Raw genomic sequence first — 12,290 nt, forward strand, 5'->3', positions numbered from 1 at the left:
GAACAGATGTGTTGGGGGCGGGGGTAGTGAGGGGGCAAAAGGAATCGTTGAATTAGAAGAAGGGCTACTACTTCCATTAAGGGGTCTTTTCCAACTTCTGCACACAGCCAACTTAAATATAAGAGGGAAGAGAGACCCCCAAGCCTTGAAAGGCTTTATTAGAAAGAGACCAGAAACCACATTTTTATGGAGGAGCATGGCAGGAAAGAAGCCCTCCCAAACACACTGAATATTTCATTTCTGTGGGGAAATCTGGTGATTCATCTTTCCTGCGCATATGTAACCGATTCAGCCTAAAGGTGCATTTAAATAATAATAATTAGCTTGAAGGAGCCTAAAGGGGATATTTACATCTTTGTAGGAGGGCTGCTCCTCCAGTGATGGATGGTGGACCGGGCTGCCTGGGCTGCTGCTACCACCGCTCGCTTTCTGGGGGGCCAGAGGCGGAGGCGGGGGAGGGGGCAGGTCCGAGCTGCCAGGGTCACCCAGTTTGCCATCTTCCTGTAGCAACCTGGAGGAATTCAGGGCGAGCGGGAAAGCGCCAGCGGCGGCCGGCGCTCTGTCGCGGCTGTTTCCCTTCTCCGGTAGCCCCCGGCCCTGGAGGAACCGACCACCGCTGACTAAGGGGTCTCCTAATAGAACCCCATTCTCCTCGTCTTCTTCCTCATCGTCCTCAGGGTCTCGACCTTCCTCCTCCTCTTCCTCGCCCTCCAGGGGCTTGTGGCCCTCCACATCCACCTCCTGCTCTTCTTCCTCGTCGTCTTCATCCTCGGAGCTGTCCTCGCTGGGGTAGCTGCAGCTGGTTCCCCCGGGGGACAGAAGGCCTCGGTGGTGCGACTGCGGAGCCAGCGGGGGCGGTGGGGGTGGAGGCGGCGGCGGGGCGGGGTGATGGCGCTCAGAACCTGGCTCGTCGGGCTGCGGAGGCAGCAGCAGCAGCGGCGACGGTGGCTGTGCGGGATGATGGTGGTGGTGATGGTGTGGGTGGTGATGGTGATGGTGGTGGTGCGCTTGGGCAGAGTGTGGCCCGCCCGCCGACGCCCCATGCAGCTTGGCCAGACTCTCTGCGTCGTCCTTGCCGCCCACGGGCCGGAAGGCGCTCGAATGGTGGTAACTGCCACCGCCAGCCTTGCGCCCCTCCAGGAGGTGCGGATGGTGCGGCGCGGGCACCCGGGCGCCCGCTGGACCGGCGCCGGCTGACACTGCCCCTGCTGCGGATGTTGCGCTGGGGTCTGCGGGCGGCGTGGAACCCGCGCTGCAGTCCCCCCCGCTGCCGCCCGGGGGCGACTCGAAGAGCGTGTCTCGAGTGCTGGCGCCCCCAGCAGGAGGCGGTGGGCCGGAGCCCGGGCCATTGGCTACCACCGGAGGAGGCTGACCCGGTGGGGGCGCAGCCTCCGCGCTCGCACCCGCGCCGCCGGGCTCAGACAGATCCAGGAAGGCCTGGCGCAGCAGGGCTGGGCTGTCACCAAGCGCGCAGCCGAGAGCAGAGGGAGGTTGAGGCGGGGGTTGTAGATAGGTGGGCACTGGAAGCCCGCCGGGGGTCCGCGGTGGCCAGAACATGCAAAAGGGCGGGTAGAAAGCGTCCTTGCGGCCCGCGGGCCAGAAGAGACCTGACAAACCGGCCTTGGGCGCTGCACCTGCGCTCCCTGCGCCCGCTGCCCCCAAGGCCTCAGCCGCTGCGCCGGAGTCCTCCTTCTTGTGGCACAAGCCAAAGGCGGCGGCTGCGGCCGGAAAGGTGTAAGGATGAGGGAAAAGCCCCCCGCAGCCCGGGAACTTCTGAAGCACACCCCCAAATGAGCCCTTACTGGGCACCGGGATGACCGGGTAGCTCCGCGGGCCTTTGGCGCCAGCTGCCCCGCCTGCCCCCGCGCCGGCGCCAACGCCAACGCCGGTCACACAACCACCCCCGGCGCCACTCCCGCCCGCCCCGGCGCCGCCCGAGGCCGCGGCCACCGAGAGACTGGCGGCCGCGGCCGAAAGGCTGGCTGCGGCCACGACGGCTGCCTCTTGCAGGGAATCGTCGTCGTCGTCGAAGCGCGGCCTCTTGTGATGGGCATGAGGAGCGCCTGCCAGTTCCGCCAGTGGTGGTGGCGGTGGTGGAGGCGGTGGAGCGCCCAGTAGGTGCGGGCCCAGCAAACCACCGCCCCCGGCCACTGCAGCCGCGGCTGCCACAGCGGCCGCCTTGACGGAGCTGAGTGGGTGGCAGGCAGGGTGAGCGCCGGGTTGAGGCAGCGCACGCTTGCGGCTACCGCCATTGAACATGGCCTTCACATCTTCCCAGGCAAAGACTAGCTCGTCTTGGGGACTCTTGTCGGTGAGCTTGAGATGACGGCGCCACGAATTGAAGTTGGCTGCGTCTGGCTGCGTGTACTTAGCGTCCGGCGTGCGGTGGGAGTGGAAAATAAACTTGTTGGGTGAGAAGTACATGTTGCAGTAGCTGCATTTGATGCACTTGGCGCGCGAGCTATTGTAGCGCGCAGGGATGAAGCTGCCTCTGCAACCCCAAGCGCACTCGTGGGACACGTCGAAGGCAAAGTTGTCGGGCAGCTTGGGAGGCCTGTTTTCGCCCAGAAATGACTTGCATAGACGTTCGGCCTCGCGTTTGGTGATCATGCCGCAGCGGCGCGATGAGATAGGCATGGCCCCTGCGCGCCGCAGGATCTCCAGCTGCACTGGCGTGCACTGTACGCACGTGATGCCCAGCGCCACGCGGCGGTTGTGGATCTCGTTGTAGCTGAAGTTTTTGAGTAGAGTGTTGGAGATCTGCGCCAGGCACAGGCGCTCCTGCCCATCGATCACCAACGACACGATGGGAATGCCGTAGAGGATCACCTGGCCCACCTGGTTGGGTTTGAGGTTGGCATGGCCTGGCCGCGGCTGGCTCAGTGCGTCGGGCTGGAAGGCGCTGGAGGGCGACGCCAGCAAGATGTCGTTGGGCCCCGGCAGTGGGCTGGAAGCCATCTCCTCCGCCGTGGAACTCCGGGCCGAGCCCTCCGGGTCTGCCTTGAAGACTGGAAGGGAAAGGAGGAAAGGTTGACTTGAGCCTTTTCGTTCAAAAACAGAGGAGTGGGGAGTGTCGCTAACTGAAGAATTACATTAACTATCTTGGTTTAGTTAAGACATGATAATCACTGGGCAAGTGACCAAGTTTCAGACGCAAGAAAGTCATCTCTTTTAATTTCCTTTAAGGTCGCGCTTTATTAAATGCAATGCTTTGGAGGTAGCAATTTTTCTTCTGTCCCAAACACACACACACACACACACACACACAAGCAGTCAGTTCCTAAGAAACTCAAGACCTTATCCCGGATTTATGGAAGCTGTTGGAATAAAATAACTTGCCTGCTAGAAATGCGAAAGTAATGACAATCGTAACTAGTACAGATTATAAAAGTTATGAAACAGGCTTGATCGTTAAAATCTAAATTTAAAGGGAGAGACCATTCACATTTGCTTGAAAATGAATTGATTTTGGTTAAAAAAAATAAACCCAAGCCTTTTTAAAAGTGATTTTTGTGGTATCTGTGGTTTCCTTGGGGGAAATTCTCTACTGGTTGAAATACTGGTTGAAATACAGCTCATTAAAGCAATGCGAAGTCCCTTCTACCCCGTCCTTACCATTAGATACTTAGTTACTGTAATTAGAATGTGGAAGAAGAAAGGTGGAAAAATGTACAAAGCCATACTCGTGATTGTACTAGAATAGGGAGTTTCACTTTCAATTTTTTTCCCAAAATTCTGTTCGTTGAACTAATTGAGTGGTTCTGGTTCAAGATAGGTAGCTTAAAAAGATGAAATTGAAAATCTGTAAACATTTAAAAACTGTTTCCCTCTCATTCCATAACAAGGAGCAAGTAACGACAGGCCAGAGTGTTAAACCAAGGCACTGGGCAAAGAAACAGTTCTTGGGGATCTGTACTGGTTAACTTTAAAAGGCAATTTCAGTTTAAAGCTATCTACCGTCTGTGACTTTCCCCCCCCCCCCCTCATCTATGTTGATGGCTCTATATCTTTGGGGCAGGGGGGAGAGATGCCCCACAGTAAAGATAATCTCTAGAGTAGGTAATCATGGGAGCTTTGAAAATGGAAGCCTGAGGTTAAGTCTGAGCTAAAATTCCTAATTTTATCTCAGGTCAACCGAATGCCAAAATGAGGAAACAAATCCCGCAAATGGGGGAAAATATAGAAAAAGAGCAGGTGAAAGAAACAGTTGTGACATTGCTGTTAAAACAGGCTAAATGGTGCATTCCTTAGGAAAACAGACAGTGACCTTTCCAGCGCTAATTGTCCAGTACCTAAGCCAAAAACTACCCTTTGCCCCTGGAAAATCACCCGTGAAGGTAGCATAATCACTCTTGACCAAATACATTGGATTTTGTTATTACAGCTATTTCGGAGGATACACTGCATACAGATTGTCACACCCCTGTGCTTCTTGGATGGGCCCCCATGACATCTGCACGGCTGCCTTTGCCCTGCTGCCCCGGGATCCTCAGCTCTCATTACATTCTGTGGCCTCCAGGAAGACTAAAAAAAACCTCGAGGCGATCAAACAGGAGAGCCTGGCTTGTCACTTCGGATGGATCAGAGACAATATTGCCAGGGGGCAGGGCGTTTAATAGCAGTTCAAAGCATTGTGATACCTGAGCCTGACTGACACGACCAGCCCCAGCTTTGCCAAATGGACCTTCAGAGCTCATTTCCCTCCTAAACAAGAGTCCTGTTATTTCAATGAGACCTTGGGATAACTCAAACTCTCGCTCCCCAGAAAGGTGCACAGCGGGCCCGACCCAGCGGAGAGCGGGCTCTTGGTTGGGGACCGGCAGACTTATCAGCACTGTCTTATCAGAAGTGTCTCCTCCAGCAGTGTCTCGAGCTCGCACCCCAAGTGCTCTCAGAAACTCCCGTCAGAACAGAGACTCAAATAAGAAGGTTCTGGTTGGGGATATTTTAAGGGTTGAGAAGAGAAGAGACAATTAAAAGTTAGTTGAACTGAGAAAGGACTGGCGAACTTCCCTATCCGGCTCACGAGCCAACGACCTCCAACTTAATTCTCCTGGCTCCAAACCCATCACCACCGAAGCACGCCGCTGTCCCTCAACCTAACGCGGAAAATTCCACCGCTGGGGATCTCTAACAGAGAACCGCGAGCTGGGTGCCGAGTCAGGCCGGCGGGTTCAGGCAGTACCTGGTCACCCCTAGATGTCTTTAGGCGAGTGGCTGCCGGCCCATCTTCCGAGGGCGCTCGGAGGCGAAGCATCCAAGCGGGTCCTCGAATCCAGCGGGTGGGACTCCGGCGGGCTCGGCTCGAAGATCCGGGCTCTGGTGCGAGCCAACGGCGCTGGAACCCCGGGTAGGGGAGGATGAAGGCCTGAATTGCGGCGGGGTGTCCCCTCGACCGCAAAAAGTGAGGGCGCGCGGAAATCTGCGGCAAGCGAGCCCCAAGTGGAGCGCAGTCTGACAGCGCCTTTCTCTGTCTCTGAACTCGTGTCGGACCGAGGGGACGCCACCCAGTGGGCAGGGTGACGTCACCGTCTCCCTGACACTCCACATTAAAGGGCTGGCATGTTACAGGGAGGGAGGGGGAGAGAGAAAGCGAGAGCGAGCAACATAGAGATTCTTTCTCAGCAGGCACGAAAGATACCACCTCACCAACTCGCAATTGACGACAACCTCCCCACCCCGTTAGCAAAGCGCCGCAAAGGTGATGGATCTCCAGATCTGATTTAGGAGTGGAAGGCTGAACGATCTGCGTGCATCCTGGGACGTGGATCCTGGAGGCCCTGGATTCTACAAGAAGCCTCCAAATGAACTGTACGCCTGTCCGTTATTGGCCCCTTCTCATTTCTCTGAGTCACTCTCCTTCATGAATGATTTCTCTGGTACACGGTGCAAACCAGTAACCCTCCTGAAGATACACAATCCGGGAGAATACATTAGTTTTATTGTTTCCTTTGAAACACTGTGAAATGAGAAAAAGGAGAGAAGTTTCCCCATAGGTTGCTGGATCTGAAACTTGGAAGGAAGCTTGAGCAGTGTCCCCACTATTGCATTACATTTGCTTATTAGGGAAAGATACAAAGAGTCATACAGCTTTCTGTTTCACAGTGTGTACAATTGGGTGAGGACCCCAATATGTGCATGTGTATATTCATCCCTTAACTTCTCTTGGAATAGTTCTGTAACCCATTTTCCAAGTTCTATGCAGGCTATCTCAGTACAAGGAAAAGGGGGAGTGGGAAATTAGGGAGGTCTCCAACGCTGACTGGCCCTTGAACAATTGTCAATTCCATTGAGAAAAAAATTTCCTAAGAATCTTGTAGGGGCATATATCTCCCTTCCCTACAAAGGGGACAACCAGGATGAGAAAGAACCATTTCCCATATCTCCTCAAAGTGAGGCACAGCCTAGGATATTAATGCAGTGTTGAACATGAACTCCTAACTGACAAGTTCTTAAGAGTTGAACAACCACTGGCAGTTCATCAGAAAGGAAAGAAGCTATTTATTTGCAGGACATTCTAAGAAGTTTACCTTCTTATCTGGGGGGAGGAATCCTTTAAGGTCTTCCTTTACCATTCTAACTGAATTTTCAACTTCTACCAGGTAAAAACGTTGGGCAATTACCTTGTGGAAATAATGGAACAATCTTCACTAAGTCTGAAGCCCAACCAGACTTAGTATCAACAATATACCACTGCTAAGTACAAAAATTAAAGTGTGAAATCTTAGTACTTAATAAAGCCAAGAGAGTCAACTGAACTGGAATGTGAGGGGCTTGTTGCTCAGGAGTTGCAGCTTTAAAAAATTAATATCCTGAAAATTCAATTTCAGAGTCATGAAAATTGTAATGTTTGGGCAGAAGTTTCAAACAGCAGTGGAATAATTTTGCACCCATCTCCTAGTTTCTAAAGGCATTAATTAGGCACAAATTAGGCTTTGCCCTAAGCAGCTGAAATCAACCCATCTCTCCCTCACCAATGCCCCTAAGGCTCCCTTCTTAAAGGGAATAAAATGTGTTTTCTGCCTGCCCAGCCCATTCCCTGAAAGAGCACAGTTATCATCCTCAAACCCTTTCCCCAGAAAGACTGAAGGCCTGGCACACTCTTCTGAAGGTTCCAGGGCCAACCCTGGTACTTCCTCCTTCTCTGTCTCCTCTTTGGGGTCAGGAACTCTCACAAAGGGAATTTATGACTTGCTCACCATTCCCAGAGCTCAGGCTGCTAGAAAGAAAGCTAGAGTCTTGAAAGAAAGCCTGGAAGTGGGACAGGTTTTAAGACTGAAAATAGGGAGGAATGAATAATCTTATCCCCTCACTAACACCACAGGGAAATGTCTGGGCACTTGGGGAGGAAGCACCGGTGGGGTCTTCTGTTTTTTATTACATAGTTTCCATTTTACCCCAAAGCTTATTTCTCTTCTTAAAACAAAACAAAACAAAACAAAACAAAACAAAACAAAACAAAAAAACCCCACTGTCTTCGGTAATATCTTTCTTTGAAAGGAAAAATGGGCCAAATCTTTGTCTTTCCTCCCATCCCAGGTTACCCTGAGGAATGAATCCACACCTGGGTGGCATGTGTAGTGACCTCCTAACCTAAATCTTTAAGCATAAACATTTATACAGTACTCTGGGGACTTAGTGTATACAAGCCTGTAACTTTTATTTTAATACAAAATAAGTTTCACTGGAAAGAGAAAGGCAGAGTATTAGGCAAAATACTTTTACATAAATAATTGTAAGAATAGTGCAGTGTTTCATTATCCCCAGTGGGCCTGGGGGCCTGTTTAAAAAGTCAGGTCAATTGTATTTTTGGAAGGTGGAGAGAAGTTAGTTGTTCACAGCAGACTCCTGGAGAATCCTCATCTTGACACCGAGTTGGAATGTGGAGCTTGTTTGTATGGTTTGAAACTGTGAGCAACTTCCGCCACCCACTGTTTCTCTGACCTTTTGCTTTCTTCACAGTTTGAGCAAATCTCTTGCTGGCCTTCCTGGGGGTTCTTGTCAGTCCCTGCTCTGGCCCCTGGGACCTTGGCAGGCTCAGGGAGGAGCCGGTGGTAGCGCGGCGAGGCTGTTCGGGGGCCGAGTTAATCAATGTTTTCCTATTCGAGTTGACATGCATTTTACACGTCGGGACTCTCCTCAGCCGGCTAATTGATTCAAATTGTTTTATTGGTTAAACTGGTGTCACCCGTTTGCATGATCTATCACCACACGAAAGAGAGTATTTCCATTCCCATCTCTGTTCCGGACGGCTGCGGTTCACCCAGGCCAAGGACAGGTAGAGGAGCCCAGACGCCGGACCCAAAGGAAAACCACAAATCGAGCTGACCCCCTCGGAACTGAAGAGGCGACGCCTAGATGCAAGCGCACGCGGCCGGCACGGCAGCGCAGCGCAGATGGAGGATTATAGTCACCGCTACTAACTCATGGTTGGAGTGAACCCCAAGCCCTGCCGAGACCGGGGCCCAGCATCCTCGGTTTTGGAAACAGTTTGATTTTGAGCCAACTGTAAACCCTGCGGGGTGTGTGGCCAACGCCAAAGCCAAGTTAGGAGCTGTCCGCGGTGCTGACGCGATGCGTCGCTCCAAGGCACAGCAGATCCTGGAAGAAGACTCCCAGCCTGTAACCATGGGAGTCCTAGATTCGGCTTGGGGCTGGGGTATGGCCTGGTAGACTTAAGATGCGAGCAAGGAGTGTCACAGAACTCTTCTATTTCTCTAACATATACCACATCTCCGAGGACTGAAAAATCCAGCCTTCCCACAAACCCACCCTCTTCCTTGCATTGACAGCAAGGAAGATAAAGGCCTTAATATAAATTCATTACAATCAGAAATGCAAGATTCCCTCTCCTCTTCTCCCACTCCCAGCCTGGTGCTGAGAAACCCATGACAGCTACAGACCCAAGAATAACCCTCTATCCCTCTCTACCACTTTCTATCACCCCATTCTCACTCTCAGGCAGAAATACTACTACTTTGTGTCCCTGCCAGAAGTGCTCTGGTATTGGTATTTCTGCATTAAATAGGGCAAGAAATGGTCTCTCTCTTAGTCCAAGGTTTGCACAAGGAGACCCAAATGGCCCAGAAAGAAACTGGATGATTGGCAGAAATGGACTACAGAATTCTGGCATGTCAGAAAGTACAGAGGATTCAGAGTCAGATGAAACTAGGTACACATTTCTCTTCAGTCACTTTCTAGCCATGGAATCTTGATCAGGTAACTAGCCTTCCCAAGTCTCAGATTCTTCATCTGCAAAATGAGGAAATTGAAGGTAGCCTATAGGGGTGCAGTGAAAATTAAATAATATCCTGTATGTGAAGGGCTTGGCATACAGTAGTTAAAAGCACCTTCCTTGGAGAATGGGGACAAGAGCCAGGCCTTCCTGTTATATGTTATTATTTTTTTTCTAGAATAAAAGACATCAAATGCATTTTACCTAAGTGATGAGCAGAGGAGGAACCAAGGTCCTTGGAGGAACATTGGTTCTTTTCATTAAAATTTTATCCTACCTCTAATTGGTCTAGTGTTTGTTTTACATACAGGTGGCCAGAACCCCAGCTACTGTTTGTTTAATCCATTTTAAGTAAGTTGATAATAAAAATCACCAACAATAATGGTTATAATGACAATAATGGCGGATAACTCTCAGTTCTGATTTTCTATTCCCAAAAGGTTTTTGCAGCCTGGGAAACCCAGGTCAGACACCCTGGTGTTTGCTCTATTGCCTCAGCTGGAGTTGCATGAGGAAAACCAAGGACCAGAGGTAACCAGAGACTCATCTACGATAAAAATCATAGGAGAATGAGGAAGGCCTCTGAGCGTTCTGCAGCTGACTCAATCTTTGAGCTTTCTCTAAAATATTGTATATGAACAAGGATCCTTTCACCCTGGGGCCAGATATGCCTGAGAAAAATACAACGAGAGCACAAACCCCAAAATCTAAATCAGAATTGGAAAAAGAAAGGGAAGGAAAAAATGAACACATGTTGCAAGACCTGCATCCCTGACCCCATGATCCTTTAACTTCCAGTGATTGTGGGAACCAATGAGTCCTTCTTACACTTCAAACAAGCACTTTTGTAAGAAATAGAAATGTGGAAGGAGAAATCAAGACTTAATTTCCCTTAATCAGAGAAAACCATTCTTGAAAGAAAACTTGCATTTTAGGGCTGGGTGTGGTGGCCCATGCCTGAAAATCCAGTGACTTGGAGGCTGAGGCAGGAGGATTGCAAGTTCAAAGCCAGCCTCAGCAACTAAATGAAGCCCTAAATAACTTAGTGAGACCCTGTTTCAAAATAAAAAATAAAAAGGGCTGGGGATGTAGTTCAGCAGTTAAGCATTCCTGGGTTCAATCCCCAGGGCCAAAAAACAAGCAAAAAAACAAAAGCTAAAACAAACAAACAAAAAACCTGGCATTTTGGGTAAGTGGAAGAGAAGGCTTTTATTATGGTTCACAGAAACCAGGGACTAATCTGAACATTTGCTGTTGTACTTTCTTTTTCACAACAGAGAATATACATTTATTCATAAATCCTCATAAACCTAGAAATACAGAATGGCATATGGGTGTGCAAATAGTTTACATGAAGTAATTAAATCCAGACTGGAACATAAACTTAGTGTACTTGATGGTCACTTAGCAAATGTTAGTTGACCAAGATAAAATTCAAAAGTACACAAAAACACTCAAAGATACGCATAAGCCCATGAATGCATACTCTCCCTGAACACACCTGCAAATGTGCATCAAAGAGGAACACTGGCACAAGGAATAAGCCCACTAGACTTTCTCCTACCCACCCCCCAGTGCATGCATACACATATGCACCCACCCCCTCCGCTTCCCTCCTCCCCACATTGGAAAGGAGGGGGGTCCTTTGAAATGGAGGTGGTCCCAGCTGGAAAACCCCGGAGCTCATTTAGATCACATCACTTCAGGCTTTTGTCTCTGCTCCTGAATAACCTAGGCTGCTACAACAAAAGGATAGGCATCTACATGGAGTTTTCATTGGCAAAGATGCGTCTCAAAGATGCTGCTATAATAACGAATAACGAGGCAAGATGCTTGCCTTTTTTGATTGCCACTCCTAAAGAAGAGAGAGGAGAGAGGAAAAACAGGGAGAAGGGGAGAGGGAGAAAGTGCAGCAAGAAATAGAGGTTGTGGGAGAGGAAACCAAGGCAAGTATTTGGATGAATTTCTGCAAAAGAGTCTTAAATTCTATGAAGACTTCAACTGCCACAAAGTATACAGAATGGGGCTTATTTTATTTCATAACTGGCTCTTTTGTTTTAGGAAACCAGTTTAAGAAGTAACTGACACTGAGGATGTAGATGGGGTGTGGAGCGGGACCTTTTAAAGCTTGCAGAGAGGGGGCAGGGGACTGGGAGTAGGGGGAGGGGAGTAGATTGTCTGTTGACATGTCACAAGAGAGAAAATGACATAGATACACATTTAACATCTCCCCAGCTGACACTGGTGGAAGGAACATTAGATTTTATTTCCTGGGGAAATGAAGGCATTTTCCCCTCTTTCCTGTTCTTTTCCCCATTCTCCCACCCATCTGAAAATTTTACTTTGCTATCAAGCTTGATCTCATTAGCTAATACGCTATTAAATTATCATGTGCTCTCTAGCTGCCCAATAAATAACATGCCTTCAGTTTTCCTTCTGTGTGCAGACTTTAACTCAGTGGTAGCAAAAGGTGAAATTAGATATTAGCAAAATAAATCCCAATGTTTGAAATACCTTCACTTTGAACCCCTTAAGTCCCATGGTTGAGAGCCTTTTTTGTGTGTAAAAAGTTACTTTTAAATACACAAAAATAGAAAAGTTCTTTCAATATTCTCTCTAAATATTCATTGGGTACTATATTTTCAAGAATAAAAACCAATGACTCAGATTTCTGCCCCCCATACCAAAGGCAATACCATCCGAAACTTTTTCAAGACACATTATGATATCATCAACAAACTCTTAATGTTGGCAAATAATTAAATTTTCCATCTTTTAGAACTGTGTAACCTTGGGTGTCTTAGAAACAAATTGTACAAACAAACCATGGAGATGAGCACTGAGGGTTTCAGAGGAGATATAATGAACCAACTTTAATTACTAACTTGAAATTAAAAATGTAATATACAGATTTAAATTTATTTTCACCTAAATTGTGTATAAAATTATATGGCTTTTGCAGGCTAAGAAATGCTTTGTAACCAGCCATGCTACTAAAAAGTCTGAAGTAGTTTCCAAAACCGAGTTCCCAGACTCACACAGTAATAATGATACA

The 12,290-nt window shown here is 49.1% G+C and overlaps 1 protein-coding gene across 4 annotated transcripts in view; it reads right to left on the reverse strand.

Annotated features, from left to right (window-relative positions):
- The window catches only part of SKOR2 (SKI family transcriptional corepressor 2), a 52,458-nt gene that overhangs the window by 37,324 nt on the left and 2,844 nt on the right, over nucleotides 1-12,290 (reverse strand). For 2 of the 4 annotated variants that reach the window (XM_079108234.1, XM_079108232.1), the window contains exons 1-2: nucleotides 5,186-5,429; nucleotides 352-3,008 (exon numbers count right to left, since the gene is read on the reverse strand). In XM_079108234.1, coding sequence (XP_078964360.1) covers nucleotides 352-2,958 — 2,607 coding nt within the window. In that variant the 5' untranslated portion in view covers nucleotides 2,959-3,008; nucleotides 5,186-5,429. Of the gene's footprint in view, nucleotides 1-351; nucleotides 3,009-5,185; nucleotides 5,430-12,290 lie in introns of those variants that run through there. The other 2 variants (XM_079108235.1, XM_079108233.1) reach the window with 1 other exon arrangement.

Source organism: Sciurus vulgaris (genome assembly GCF_902686455.1).
Source record: "Sciurus vulgaris genome assembly, chromosome: 13".
Lineage (NCBI taxonomy): Eukaryota > Metazoa > Chordata > Mammalia > Rodentia > Sciuridae > Sciurus > Sciurus vulgaris.